At 39.9% G+C, this 14,770-nt stretch overlaps 1 protein-coding gene across 5 annotated transcripts in view; it reads right to left on the reverse strand.

Moving 5' to 3' along the window:
- ltbp1 (latent transforming growth factor beta binding protein 1) overlaps positions 1 to 10,695 on the reverse strand; it is a 77,390-nt gene extending 66,695 nt beyond the window's left edge. For 2 of the 5 annotated variants that reach the window (XM_008428984.2, XM_008428986.2), the window contains exons 1-2: positions 9,974 to 10,690; positions 1,070 to 1,140 (exon numbers count right to left, since the gene is read on the reverse strand). In XM_008428984.2, coding sequence (XP_008427206.1) covers positions 1,070 to 1,140; positions 9,974 to 10,314 — 412 coding nt within the window. In that variant the 5' untranslated portion in view covers positions 10,315 to 10,690. Of the gene's footprint in view, positions 1 to 1,069; positions 1,141 to 9,973 lie in introns of all 5 variants that reach the window. The other 3 variants (XM_008428985.2, XM_008428983.2, XM_008428987.2) reach the window with 2 other exon arrangements.
- Between the last annotated feature and the right edge of the window lie 4,075 nt (positions 10,696 to 14,770).

Here is a 14,770-nt window from a genome sequence, read left to right on the forward strand (position 1 = left end):
GATGGATGGATGGATGGATGGATGGATGGATGGATGGATGGATGGATGGATGGATGGATGGATGGATGGATGGATGGATGGATGGATGGATGGATAAAAATTCAACTAAAGAGGGTGCTGTAGTGCTAAACTAGCAGTAGATGGGACATCAACCAAAAATGAGCTTAGAGAACTCAGCTGCACCACCTCCAGCAGAGAAGTTGCAGTACAACTAGTTACTGCCACAGTGTTTTAGGATGGGAATGGTGTGATCAGGAGGATATGAGGTGTTTGTTTTCCACCAGTCAGTCTTTTGCGTGTAAGCCAACAAAGCTGTTCTTGACAGACCAGAGCACATTCTTCCAGCTGGATCTTTTAAATGGTTTCTGGTAACAGAACCTCTCATGGCTTCATTTCAATAACATCCTTCTTCTTGCTACTCTTACAAAAAGTCCACATTCTCCAACCTGAGCTATGGGTTTTTGCAGCTCCTGCAAAGGTCTTTTGTAGGGCCCCGTGAAATCCATTTTATTTTCTCCCTTTTTCTATTTTTATTATTCTGAATTTCACTTTTTTAATAGACCACATTTTGGGGTTAATAAACCATGTTTATTAATCCCAAGAGTGAAACTGTAAGGTGTGAGTTAAGGTGTGAATGAAAAACAATTTAACAGATCAGTTGCCAGAGGTCAACATTTATTATTATTCTGTTTCACAAAGCAGATAGCTTTGGTTCAGCAGAACATTAGATGGTTTTACAAAGGTGTTAAAAAGTGTTTCCCCTAATTTTGTTTTAAAGACCTGCAACATTACGTGCAAAACAGAGAATCCAGTTTTAACTCTCTGCTAAAAATGTTTTAGAGTTTAACTCAACCCCAAACTATTATACAAAACAGCAAAAGGTGAAAGCTTTGCTCGTTTCCACAATGATCAGGATCTTTGATTTTTTTATTTCTTCCATCTGTCAAAGACACATCCACTGAAGTAATGACCATCAGTGTTAAAATTTATTCAGAGATGTTGTAAATCATATGCTATGTACATTAAAAACAGCATTTACATACTAATAGGGGATTTAGTGTAGACTTACGTTTGGTGCACCGCTGCGATCCCTGAGTTTTACTCCAGCCGTGACAGCACTGCCCTCCACAGACATTCACCCTGCACACCAAAACAAGCAGAGAAAGTCACACTGTTGCAAACACACAACAACACCAGCACAGAGGAACATCGGCTCGTTCATGCAGAATTATGGTCATTTGTTCAGCATTTTGTCAACAGCAGTGTTGTGTTTTAAGTCCACCGAGAAACTTCACCTCACTCTGCTTGTGTAATCTTTGAGCTTCACAAAGATGTAATTTCAGTTCACCAGTACTGACCTGACTTACACATGACAGGATCCGTTTCTACAGCATATTGTTAATGTATTGCATATTCACATCTCACTGGATGGTCCTCAGTTCACAAGGCATGTCGTGAAAGATTTTTAAGACTTTAAGTCAGAGAAAGATGCTTACCGGATTCAGTAAGCAGGAACTCTGATGTAACTTCCATTCAGTAGGTAATTAAAGACACAATGTTAGTGGATGCAAGATGGGGCTGATTTTTAAAGTATATTAAAATAAGCACAGAATAAAAAAAAATACATAAATATATTAACCATGCTGTCGTTTAATAAAGACTATTTTAACATAAAACAAAAAACAGTGTCATCGTGTTGAGAACTAAGCCCCATCATGATTCAGAACTTTTTTAGAACCGTTAGTAAAACTTTTACCAGCAAGAACTCTCAGTTCTCATATTGTTGTGAAAGGATTCATTCTCAAGGACGACAGCAGTCACACCTGATCAGAATATGTTCAGAGGAGGATTCACTAGTGACTACCAGACTGCCAGGTGTGAATGTAGCTCAGTACATTCCGCATTCCATTCGAAATGCACAGTTCAAAAATATTAAGCAAGTATTACGGTTGTGCCCAGTGTGCCTGTAAACTGAATCGTTTTACCAGGTGGTACCAGTTGCATTTTTTCATGTGAAGTCTTCAGTGAGAGTAAGATGAAGGGAAAAAGCAGCAGCAGGCTGTGTGTGGTCCAGCAGTCTGGTCCCAGCTGCTCAGTCTGCAGTCTGGTAGAATGTTTTAGTGTGTGATAAGTGAGTAAGGTACAGCTGGGAGTTTCTGTCGCCCCCATCGCCAGCAAATGACTCTTGTCGGGGTCATTACCAGCTTCCACGGTGCTGCAGATATCTGGCGGGGTGTGTTCATGTTGTACCTGCTCAACAGTCTGCTTCCTGTTAATGTGGCACTGCAGATCCAGGGTTCATGCTGCCTGTTGTTTCCTTGTTGAAAGGCTGTTTCTTTTCCATTTTCCAATTATTTCTGTTGCTTGTGTCACATCTGAATGGACATTCATAAGCTTAGTATGTGATTTTTATTACAACCCTGTTCCAGGTTAGATATGCCTGGTTGCAGATAAGAATCTAACAGTCGTGAGCTGCTAGATTCTGTCAGCAGGGCTGACTGACTGAGGACACTGAAAGATGTTGGACCAAATTATTGGTTTTTAGTGATGGGCGTCTCCAATAAGGAAAGATTATGCTTCAGCTTAAGCACAACTTAACCAACTGATATACAAGTAGACAAGTAAATTTAAGGATAAAGACTGAAGCAATCAAAATGAAACTTACTTTCCTTGAATAAGTCATTGTGGTCATGCTACTGTATTATATGTCACAGTCATTTTGCTTCAGCTTCCTCAGACCAAACTTCGGATCAGATTGATTTGTATGAAGGGAATAATAAAGACATCTGTGTAGAGAGGTTTGTTTTTAATCACATTACTATTACTTGAAATAACTTTTATAGTTGTACTGAATCTTCCTCTAAAGCTGCAGTTCAAGTCTAAGTTGATCAACTGAAACTTCAACCAGTTTCAGTTCTGGGCCTGAACTGTCAACTTTTTTTCTATTAGAAGCCGAGACTAGTTTAAATTGAGCTGAAGTAATCCTTGGTCTATTTTTGTGCTGCATGTTGTGAAAACCTGCACTGTGCCATGTGCTTGCTTTGACATTTGTGTCTTTAATGAGACCTCAGTCTGTCTAAACGTGATGGGCAATATGGCTGAAAAATGTATCACGATATTGTTTTATATCAGTCAATATCGATAATCATTAGGTTACTTTTGTTTTGGAATATTGCCAAACTGGGGACATTACCTGTATTACCCCCAATTTGGTCTCAAGCTGTTATGCTCATTTACTCCATGCCATTGTTTTTTTTTAAGCCATTATGAGGAACAATGGCAAAACATGAACCAAGCTACTCAAAAGGTTGTTGCTAGGTTACCAAAGAGGAGTGAGTTAGCTGATGACACTCACCTAGCTTGTCTGGCCATGAGAGGTTGAGCAGCTAAAGCATTTCCTCTGCCTACATCTCCCAGAATGCTGTGTGGTTCTGGATTGGAGTTCAGTAAACTATTGAACTATCAGACATATCTATTGACATTGCTCATGTATTTATTGTAATAGGGATTGTTATTGATGTGTTAGCCAGCCCTATTGGTAAGTGCAAACCGGATTTCAAAAAGTTGTGACACTACACAAATTGTGAATAAAAACTGAATGCAATGATGTGGAGGTGACAACATTTAATATTTTATTCGCTATAGAACACAAATCACAGATCAAAAGTTTAAACTGAGAGAATGTATAATTTTAAAGGAAAAATATGTTGTTTCAAAATTTCATGACGTCAACAAATCCCAAAACAGTTGGGACAAGACCATTTTTACCACTGTGTGGCATCTCCCCTTCTTACAACACTCAACAGACGTCTGGGGACAGAGGAGACCAGTTTCTCAAGTTTAGAAAGAGGAATGCTCTACACTTCATGTCTAATAGAGGCCTCTAACTGTCCAATCGTCTTGGGCCTTCTTTGTCGCACCTTCCTCTTTATGATGCGCAAATGTTTTCTATAGGTGAAAGATCTGGACTGCAGGCTGGACACCCAGATCCTTCTCCTGCGTAGCCATGATGTTGTGATTGCTGCAGAATGTGGTCTGACATTATGTTGTTGAAAAATGCAAGGTCTTCCCTGAAGGAGATGACGTCAAGATGGGAGCATATGTTGTTCTAGAACCTGAACATAGTTCTCTGCATTAATGCAGCCTTTCCAGACATGCAAGCTGCCCAGGCCACAAGCACTCGTGCAACCCCCCACCATCAGTGATGCAGGCTTCTGAACGGAGCGTTGATAACAACTTGGGTTATCCTTGTCCTCTCTGGTCCGGATGACATAGCGTCCCAGTGTTCCATAAAGAACTTCAAATTGTGACTCATCTTACCGCAGAAGAGTCTTCCATTTTGCCTCACTGCATTTTAAATGACTCCTGGCCCAGTGAAACGGCTGAGCTTGTGGAGCTTGCTTAGAAATGGCTTCCTCTTTGCACTGTAGAGTTTCAGCTGGCAGCGGCAGATGGCAGGGTGGATTGTGTTCACTGACGATGCTTTCTGGAAGTATTCCTGAGCCCATGTTGTTATTTCCTTGACAGTGGCATTCCTGTTTGAGGTGCAGTGATGTTTAAGGGCCCAGAGATCACGAGCATCCAGTAGAGTTTTACGGCCTTGACCATTACGCACAGCGATTGTTCCACATTCTCTGAATCTTTTGATGATGATATGCATGGTTGATGATGATAACTTGAAAGTCTTTGCTATTTTACGCTGGGTAACACCATTCTGGTATTGCTGCACTATCTTTCTGCGCAACAATGATGGAATTGGTGATCCTCTTACTATCTTGGCTTCAGAGAGACACTGACACTCTAAGAAGCTCTTTTTATATCCAATCATGTTGTCAATTGACCTAATTAGCGTTAATTGGTCTTCCAGCTGTTTGTTATATGATCAATTTCCTTTTTCCAGCCACTTATTGCTACTTGTCCCAACTTTTTTGGGATTTGTAGACACTGTGAAATTTTGAATTAACATATTTTTCCTTTAAAATGTTACATTTACTCAGATTAAACTTTTGATCTGCCATCTACGTTCTATTACAAATAAAATATTGACATTTGCCATCTCCACATTATTGCATTCAGTTTTTATTCACAATTTGTTTAGTGTCCCAACTTTTTTGGAATCTGGTTTGTATAACTAATTATTTTTTCCAGGTAATCTGTTTGTAATGCTTCAGGTTGTGTTTAAGGGAGGAGAGGAGGCGGTAGACTTGACTGAACGGTTAGAAACTCACAACTACACTGGTACTGAGAATTCCACAGTGTTGTCCTTTAATAAAACGCTCTTCACCAACCTTACAAGCCCGGTTGAACGGCTGCTAAACATTCGCACATGAAATAAGCAGAGTTCAAAGCAACCTGTAACGTCACCAACATAAGAGAGTTATATGTCCTTTTCAGTCCAGGTATTGTAACAATTTGTAACGACTGTTACAGTATCCAACTATAGCAGGTTTCTCAGACGTTCTCTAAAAAGAAACAGCGACGCATACATGACGTCATCTGAGATACTAGAATGTCTTAAAGAGATACTACACAATTAAGACTGTTACATGTTCAACAATGTTAAGTACTGGCAACAAAATGCAAAAACTGCGTTTTCTTGATTAAATGATGAAATTCAAAAGAATTTAGAGTTATGTTTCAAGGGTTCCTTCATGTCTGGCTCAACATCAATTTTATTACAATTTATTTTTTTTTTATAACTATCAAGCAACACATGAAAACTAATTCTAAAGACTGAACTATGAAGGGGAGAAGGAGCAATGCTTTCTTGGACTGTTGGATAATTGTATGTTTTCCACCAGAAAAATGACTCTCTAGATGCATGGTCGCCATAGAGACTGGAGGTGTTCAAAGAAACCATTGTGCCAGCTTCAGTGTTCCAGTCCAAAGACTGGTTCCATTATACTCTGGAAACAGAAACTTGGAATTCTTTAAGTGAAAAATGTTCCTCTTCAAATTTTCAGATCCATTCTTCTTTCATAAATCCAACGGCAGCAACCAGGTGGCGCTTAGCATTTCACCTTTCTGGACTACTTTGAAGAAAACGTATAACAGAATTGATCTTTCCTAAATGGGCTTTGTGCATATAAATCTATAGAAATCAAAGTGGCAGCACTAGTTTAAATTAGCAGAGTGGTACCACAGCCTGAACCACAGCCAGACAACCAAACCCAGCAGCTGTGGCGCAGGCGCACCACCAGCATCTGGACACGGCCTCAGATACTTTGTTAGCGTCTCATTAGCTCTCATTTCCATTTGCCTACTGTAGCTGTGGATTGGCAAGACTGAAAATACAGATCATGACCGACGTGACAAACCAAACGCTACATAAAAATCACTTTTCAGATTGTTGCTAGAGCAGAACTGGGCTGGCCTTGGTTACAGGTGGGTAGAGAGTCAAAAGTTACACTTCCAAACCACAAAAATGTACTACCACAGAGCTCATATGGTTTCACTAAACCACATATGTGTCACTAAATATGAGATGTCAGAGAAAGTCTGGACGACTGTCCTTCCCCCACATGTTGCTGTGAAGCTAGCTGTCTGAAAGATCAAGCATCTCACACTTTTTCCCTCTCTCGCAAGAGACAATGTGGATGTTTTGAAATATCTATGGCCACAAAAAATAACAACAACAAAAAACACACTTTCTGGCTGCCTGAGCAGATAGTCCCAGTTATCAACAGTTGGATATCAGCAGGTTATCCTTGTGTTACTCTACCAAAAGCAAAAAGTTTAAATGTTGTGTAAAGTGAGTATTTAAAAACTATCAATTACTTGGCCTGTTAGAATAACAAATTTTGTTGGAATTGTCCCAGAAGTTACTGCGATAAGCAAAAATACTGTTGTTTTGAGAAGACTTTTGAGATGTTATAATTATAATAATTATAATTATATATGAGGTATGGGGAAAGGCATGTAATACAAAAAAGGCATGCAAAAAAGGGCTATAAGAGTTATTACCCGAAAACATGGCAAATATCCATCCAATATATTGTTTTGTAAATTGAGGTTATTGAAATTCTATGATTTAGTTGATTATAATATTTTGTTAGTTATGTATAAGGCACACCTAAACACATTACCCTCAAACATCCAAAAAAAAGAGAGAGCTGTTATAATCTTAAGAGGATACAGATTTTTAAGAAACCCAAATTCAGAACCAGTTTGAAAGAACGATGCACCTCAATTCAAGGAGTCAAATTGTGGAACGACCTACAAAATGATGTTAAAAATGCTGAATCATTGTACATGTTTAAGAGATTGTCAAAGATTGGATTCTTGAAGAAGTATGAAACAGTATAAAGTGAGCTCATATTAACATTGTTTAATTGAGATAGACGACTGACTTGTTTTTTGTTGCAGAAGATAACCATTTTTTTCCCCCTGTTTTGATTAAGAGTTGAGAAAAAAGGGGCAGATATTATAAGATTTTTTTCTTCTTTCTGCCGCCTTTCATTTCATTTTGTTTTAAAATTTTGAAATACATATGGATTGAGATGTATTTTTTAGTATATCAAAAAACGTGTTAGGTTGTTTTTTTTGTACTAAATGAAATGAATGAATAAATAAATTTTTTAAAAATCGCATGATAATGCAGGGGCACATTCTCAAAGAAGAATCTACTTTAAATTCTAATGAACATCTAACGCTGAAACTGGAAGACATTTTAAATATCCAAAATAAGTAAACAGAACAGAAAACAACAAATAAATCTCTATAGACAAAACTCTCCCTGAAAAATGGAGCAGTTGAGACCAGAGCACCGGACTGAAGAGTTTTGTCATCCAATTTTCGGTAGAAAGAGAAACAGATTCATAGATTTATTGCTTATTGCAGCAGGCCCACCAAAAACATCAGTGGCTGTTCATTACCAAGTTATTTTAGCAGTGCAGATGTTATAATCTCTGCTTTCCAGTTTAAAAAACGTAATTAAATGCATGTTTGAATATTTTTCTCAAGTGGATCATAAAATCATACTGAGACCATCCAGCCTACACAGTAAAAAGGTTCCCTCCCTGACGGAAGCTGGTTTTGTATTTAAACATCACAAAATAGTTTTGGATAGCAGCTTGCTCACAGCAGAATCTGATTTACTGTGAGGATTTGAGTTGTTCTGTGTGTTTATTTAGGTTTCTGTGTTCTGTGGAGTCTCTGTGTTGTCCCAGCCATCCCTTGATTGAGTACACCTGTTCCTTGTTTCCCCTGATTGTCTCACTGTGTAAACCCACCTGTGTTCTTTGTTGGGTCCTTGTCAGCTTGTCTAGTTGTCTTGCCTGCTGTCAGTTGATTACCAGTTACTACCAGAGATTAGCTACTAGCTCTGCTCACTCTGTGCTGCCTGGATTTCTGCATTTTTCATCATTAAATCTCCATTTACTCTCCATTACCTGGGTCTACTGCATCTGCCTCACCACTCAACTACCATAAATCATGACATTTACAATGAATGTAAAAATACTAAAAATACGAAAATAAAATATATATATATATAAAAAAATAAAAATACATAGAAACTTGTCAGAGCAAATGTGAAAAAAGTCAAATATTTGTCCTGCCAGGTGCAGAAAGCCCAAGCAAAGTCACACAGGTTGAACCACAGGAGAGCTCCATGCAGACTACAGACACGCCGATTGGGATTTTACCAGAAGATACTGATTTAATGTTTTTCTTTAAGGTCTGACCTGCTGATGTTAGAAGCAAATAATACATACTAGCACTGTGACATTCAAGTCAGGAATTAAATATCATAAAAACCACCCATCCATCCACTTTCTTTACACCCTTGTCCCTTAGTGGGGTTGGGAGGGTTGCTAGTGCCTATCTCCAGCTAACGTTCCGGGCGAGAGGCGGGGTACACCCTGGACAGGTCACCAGTCTGTCACAGACAGACAGGTTTTTTTTCTTTAAAAGACCTTTTAAAGAAAAAAAAACTGCACGCTCCTTGATTGAGCCAGAAGTTTTGAATCCTACAGAATGTGTATGGATGGCAACATTTATCCCCATTTCATCATTAATTAAAACATGTAAACAAAATGCTAAAAGGTATTTTTAAATTTGGGTGTGACGCTTTTTGGACACACTAGGCATTTGAGGAATTAAAATGAGCAACACTAATATTAAATGGTACTATAAAAAATTTAGATATAATTGTATTTATTATTATTATATTCAGGGAATAAAAGCTTCCCTTAAAGGCACCTAAAGGCATAAGTGCGTTAGATAATGGATTAATGATTTAATATTGCAAAAAAGAGGCTTGGAGTTATTTGGACAGTACGGCAAAGATTTTGCATTATTTTAAAAACTGTTCAGAAACATATTTTGATTCAAGTTCAAAGTCTTTTTTTTTTGTATAACAGCATCAACAAAGTGAGCATACTAAGAATAAACAGTCTGTTTGTTTCATTCCTGGTGGAGCTAATAAGCATCATAGCTGAAATTTACACTAATGCTGAGTGTAATGTTTACATAATGTCAACTAAAAATACTAAAAACATCTGTTTGACAGGAAAAACAAATGGCCTTTTCTTGTTTTGTACAATTCGGGCATTAAGGGGTTAATCATCTGTTGATACAATTAAAGGCCAAAGAAGATGGAGATGGAAGATTTAAGTGCTTGAACAGAAATCTGATTTATTGGTATTTGGCCTGCCGATCATTCACACAGTGACGGTCGTGCGGTAGTGTGATCATTAGAGATGGTCTGCTGTGAGACGCTGAAAAAGCAACTTTTTATTTATATAATTTAGTATAAATATAGTTGGTGTAATCAGAGAAATGCAGCGTTAACAGTATTGTGGGTTTTTGAAGCTCCTGCTCTGATCAGAATTAAACGGGAACAAACTTAATCGGTACCGATCCATGAGTCTGCACAGCTGTTCCCCTGGAGTGTTAGATGCTGTTCCTAACTGTGTGGGTTAAGGTAAAAAGCTGGAAACAAGTCCTGGACTTTCCGTTTAGTTCCTCTTACCCGGACAGCTTCATCAGCTGGTTCTGCTGGTTCTGGTCCTGTAGTTGTGGGGCTGGAGCCGCTGGATTCCCCATCCTGCGGTTCCGAACCTGGCTGCCAAAGCTTCCCGTGAGATCCACGTTATAAGCCATGGGCTGTCCGGACGGGCCGTGGCGTGTAGAGATGGAGCTGAGGCGCACCCCGCCTTCCCCAGGAGCCGAAGCGGGGCCCGACCCCGGCCCGGGCTGCAGCACGTACAGCCTCCTGAAGCTGCTGCGACTCTGCTGCCGCTCCACCGACTCGCAGACAGGGGAGAGGAACAAGCCGACGGAGAAGAGGAGGCCCCATATAACCCAAACCATGTCCACAACTGTCCGGGGAGAGGAGAAGAAGTTAGTCTGAGTCCGGTTCCAACTCCTTTCACTTTAGGCGAGCCGGGGAAACTTGGGTATTCCTCAGTATGTTCAGGTAAGCAGCGACTTCCAGCCAAAGTTACGTTCCTCCAGGGGCTGGTGGGGGGGGGGGAGGAAAGTGTCTGCTTATTAGAAAAAAGTTTTAAATGAAGCAGGACATGTACGGCCAGAAGAACTCTGGGCTGTAGAAGCGCCGCCTGTCTTCTTTAAACACGGCCTGACTCGGTTTGCAGCCAGAGAAGCTGAGAGGAGAACTCCAGCAAAGTTCCTCAGTTGGAGGTGAACGGTGTCAGCAGGGGCGCGCGCAGCCTGCCTCCAGACATGACGTCAGGAGGGGGAGCCTACACGCTAACCCCAAGAACGCTTTTTGGGAGTTTCTTAGGGGCCCAGGAGTGTCAGGGGACCCGGACCGAACCAAAAGCCCACACCCACACAGACCGGACCCACCCCATCAAACCACCTACCCACATGCGTCCATGTCTCTGTAATGTGATACTAACTCCCAGCAAATCAGCAAAAAATAACTGGCGAGTGGGTTTCTTCCCAAGAAACGTCACTGAAAAATGTTCACTGGGTCAAGACTGAGCAGGTACAGACAGACAGACACTTCCAGATAGTGTTTGCTGTAGTTCATTTACCTCCCTTTAAATTATTTTCTTTCTAAAACGTTTCATGTGGCAAAGAGTCAACAACTCAAGTGTCATGCAAATTGCCAATGCTGATATTGTGATAGAAAGGTTCTACAGTCCTCACTCTAATAAACACTAATATTCTACATACTAAAATATTATTAGAAATTGAAGTGCAAAAATCTTCAATAATGAATATTATTGAAGACCAAGTATGAAATGCAGGACAGAAACAGGCAAAACAATGGGAATAACAACAGTGGTGGAAATCAGATTATGTCATGGAAGGAGACAGTGAAGGCCAATGAATCCAGGGAGCTACATACACACAGAGGCAAGGTGAATAATGACATGGGCAGCAGGTGATAGGAAAGACCTGCAGGTAGCAAAATTCGGCAGGATGACAGGAACAGAGGAACGCAGGCAAATGAACATCTTGTTCGGCTTGCACTTCTTTCTTTGCGGTGGGGGAAAGCAATTTCTGGTAAGCTTCATAGCGTTGAACTGGTGAGTTCCATATGTCACAGGCAAACGTCAGTGATTGGGTAAACCTCAGCAGGGTACACGACGAAGCACAAGGTGTAGGAGAACAAGGGCCTGGTTTTTACCAGGCTACAATCAGGTACAACTGGTAACCAAATCCCCTGTGGGTTGCATATTGGCTAACTTCTGAAATACTAAAAGAAGCTGATGGATCAAATTTATTGTCAAATTATTTTGTTTTTCTTTGTTTATTGATAAAAAAAAAGCAAGAAATAAAAACATATTTAATTTCTATGTTTCTAATGCATAAAAAACATACGTGACACTCCAAAGTTGCATGTCGATTGTCTAGAGTGTGTAGGTGACAGGTACAACAGATCTTTGGCAATATCATTAAGGCAGGATTTACTCACTAAGACCAAGGTTGAAAAGCTATTTTAAAATTCCACAAAACTTGTTGACACCGGCTTGGTGAACCCCAGAACTCCAGTTACCTGACTCCAGCGTTCTACCTCTCTCTTTACCAGACCATTGGAGACAGATGGGCAGGCAGAAGGGTGAATAGCAGAGGCTTTAGGGGAGGAATAAATAGGTTTAGAATTTAGAATTTTGTAACACTTCTGGGAAGTCATGTTAATCTGAAATGTAAGACAAATACATGTGTTCCATCCCTAATTCTGTAAAGCAGTGATTTGGTAATTTTCTAATGGTTGAGTACAGTTTTGCATCAGCAATAGCTCTGGATGTCAACTGGCTTATCATCTGTGCTCGCATCCCATTTATACTAGACGACTAGAACATAGTGAAGGAAGAATCTAGTAGTTAAAATACAGGCACGTTTTCAATAGAACAGTCAGGACAGCCATGTTTCCTGGTTGAAAACTGGTCTTATTTGTGCTGACCTCTCACAGTTATCACTGTGATGTCATGTGATCTTATTTAGGCCGCATGAGAAAGTTTTTAAGGAAACAACTTCCTGTTTGCACATTCCTCCATGTTTGCTTCCTGATAGTTCGAAGCATGTTAGGCGGATCTTGGCGGTGGGCCCAGCTGCTGGACGTGGAACCCTGAAGGTTGAGTGTAAGCAGAAGCCAGGACCGACTGGGTCACAGCTTTCTAGGGAAATAAGACAGAGGCAGCACAAGCGCTTTGCCAAGCTAGTGTAGAAAGATACAGCATGCCTCAGAGGAAGACTGCAATCAGATGATGAAATATTTTTCATTTTTTAAATGTGGTCAGAGAGTTCATTTAATGGCTCAGAGACTAAATTCGTTCATAATAAACATGTTGGAGAAAATCATCCTCCAGAGATACGCTCAGAATTTTCTGAGTTTCCTGCTGACAGTTCTACTGTCTAATGAAATATGAATAAATCCTGTTTACAGCCTGTATTGAAGCTAATTCTGCACAGTCACGTTTTTTTCAATCTAAATACATACTCAGTTAGGTTAAAGATATGCGGACCTGTTTCCATGGAGATGAAGTTTCCTTTTCCCCCACAAACTCACTCTTCTTTCCTTGCAAGATCCAAATGAAAGGATACAAAAGAATCTCCTCCACAGATTGCTCTAAAACTTTGAGCCTCGAATCCTCATATTGTATGTATATTTATGGCATACTAGGGATCATGGATAATTTAAATACAGCATTTTTAATGATATATAAAATACATCATGTCACACCATCTTGGTTCCAGACCAATAGTGATAACATTACGGAGACAACAGGTGAGGTGACTTTAACCATTGGGATGCATCCAAAATAATCTGGATGCAAAAGAGGAATCTTTTTTCAGTTCATCCAGAAAATATTTTTGTAAAGAAAGTGATACCGGGATGTTTTTTTGTGCAGACTAGTTTTTCTTTTTTTTATTTCCTTCTTTAGATTGGAAATATCTTCTTAAACTGAAATTTCTTCTTCACATTTTCTTGGAGCAGAATGAAAACAGTCTTCCTGATGAACTTGAATGTATTGAAAGACAGGATGTTAGAATAATTTCAAGCTTTAAGTTTCAAAGGCTGCTGTTATTTTGAACACAGTTCTACTAATACAGCAAACATTTTATTAGCTGAGGGAGGAATGGGACAAAATTCCTCTATAAACAATGGGAGAAGTAGTTGTAGATGCAGGGAAGAGAGAGAGAGATCGTTGCTTACTGTGGCTCTACACAAGGGTGAAAGTAGTTTTAAATTCTTGCCAGTGTTTTGACCATCTGTACCTTGTCAGATTTTCCTACCATAGCACGGATCAATAGCTATGTCTATCTGTTGGTGTTACACGCCTAAAACTACTACCGTCATGTTTACAAACCAAAAACAGCTTACTTTCACCCCTGGCTCTACATCTTACTCACAACTGGGACATATTGGATGGACTCCTGATGGAAGCAGAAATTGTATTTATTTTTTCCTCATCTTGTCCTCATTTTATAATTTTTTTCCTCATCTAAAGAAAGGGCAGCACCTCCCACAATAGCTGCAGCTTCAGGCTCCCGTCTACCTATGCTGTTCCTCTGTCCTTTTTTTGTTCTTTGGACGATGTTTCTGTACAATGACAATAAAGGCTTATTTGGATTCCTTAAAGCATAGATAGTCCGGCACTAACTGGCCTTCCTCCCACTTTCACCTGCTGTACAGAAGGATCTGAGCGTGAGGATGTCTGAAACACTCTGAGGAACATCAAGAATGTTTTGGAGGTACCGTGAAGCAGAACAGGCAAAGCTTTGTGTCCTGTTATTGGAGCGCTCCTCCGGACGATGACAGAACCGCAGTAAATCACTCTCACCTGATTTATCCAAGAATAGCCTTCAGGAAATTAAATTATAATAAGGAGATTAGTCGCTCGTGCTTTATGAGAGATATAATGTGGCGATGAATGAAATGGCTTGAATTAAGGACTTAATGAACCTTACCTGGATGTCAGAGTTTGCTGTGCTGAGATCTGCCTTAGTAAATGGCTCAAACTGTCGACTTGAAGCAACATTCAGGATTTATTTGTTGCACGGTTTTTATTTTCCTCATGCTATAATAAGACCTGTTTCGGTTTTGCATAATGGCTTCATAAATAGCTCTTGTGTAATCTGACCCGAGACAAAAAGCAGTCATCTTTATCAGTCAGCTGCAGTACCGTCTATCTTGGCAGCAGAGGCAGAGGCTCTATGGACATACATGATCCAATAAACAGAGATCCAGAGAGCTTCCTCCTGCCAAAGCTTTGGAAGGTGGAAGTGGATCTAACTGTGTTGGAACTGAGGAGCTCAGAGAGCAGCCTGACTGCTGGAAGATTATAATGGA

The sequence above is a fragment of the Poecilia reticulata genome, linkage group LG15, assembly GCF_000633615.1.
Source record: "Poecilia reticulata strain Guanapo linkage group LG15, Guppy_female_1.0+MT, whole genome shotgun sequence".
In the NCBI taxonomy this organism is placed as follows: domain Eukaryota; kingdom Metazoa; phylum Chordata; class Actinopteri; order Cyprinodontiformes; family Poeciliidae; genus Poecilia; species Poecilia reticulata.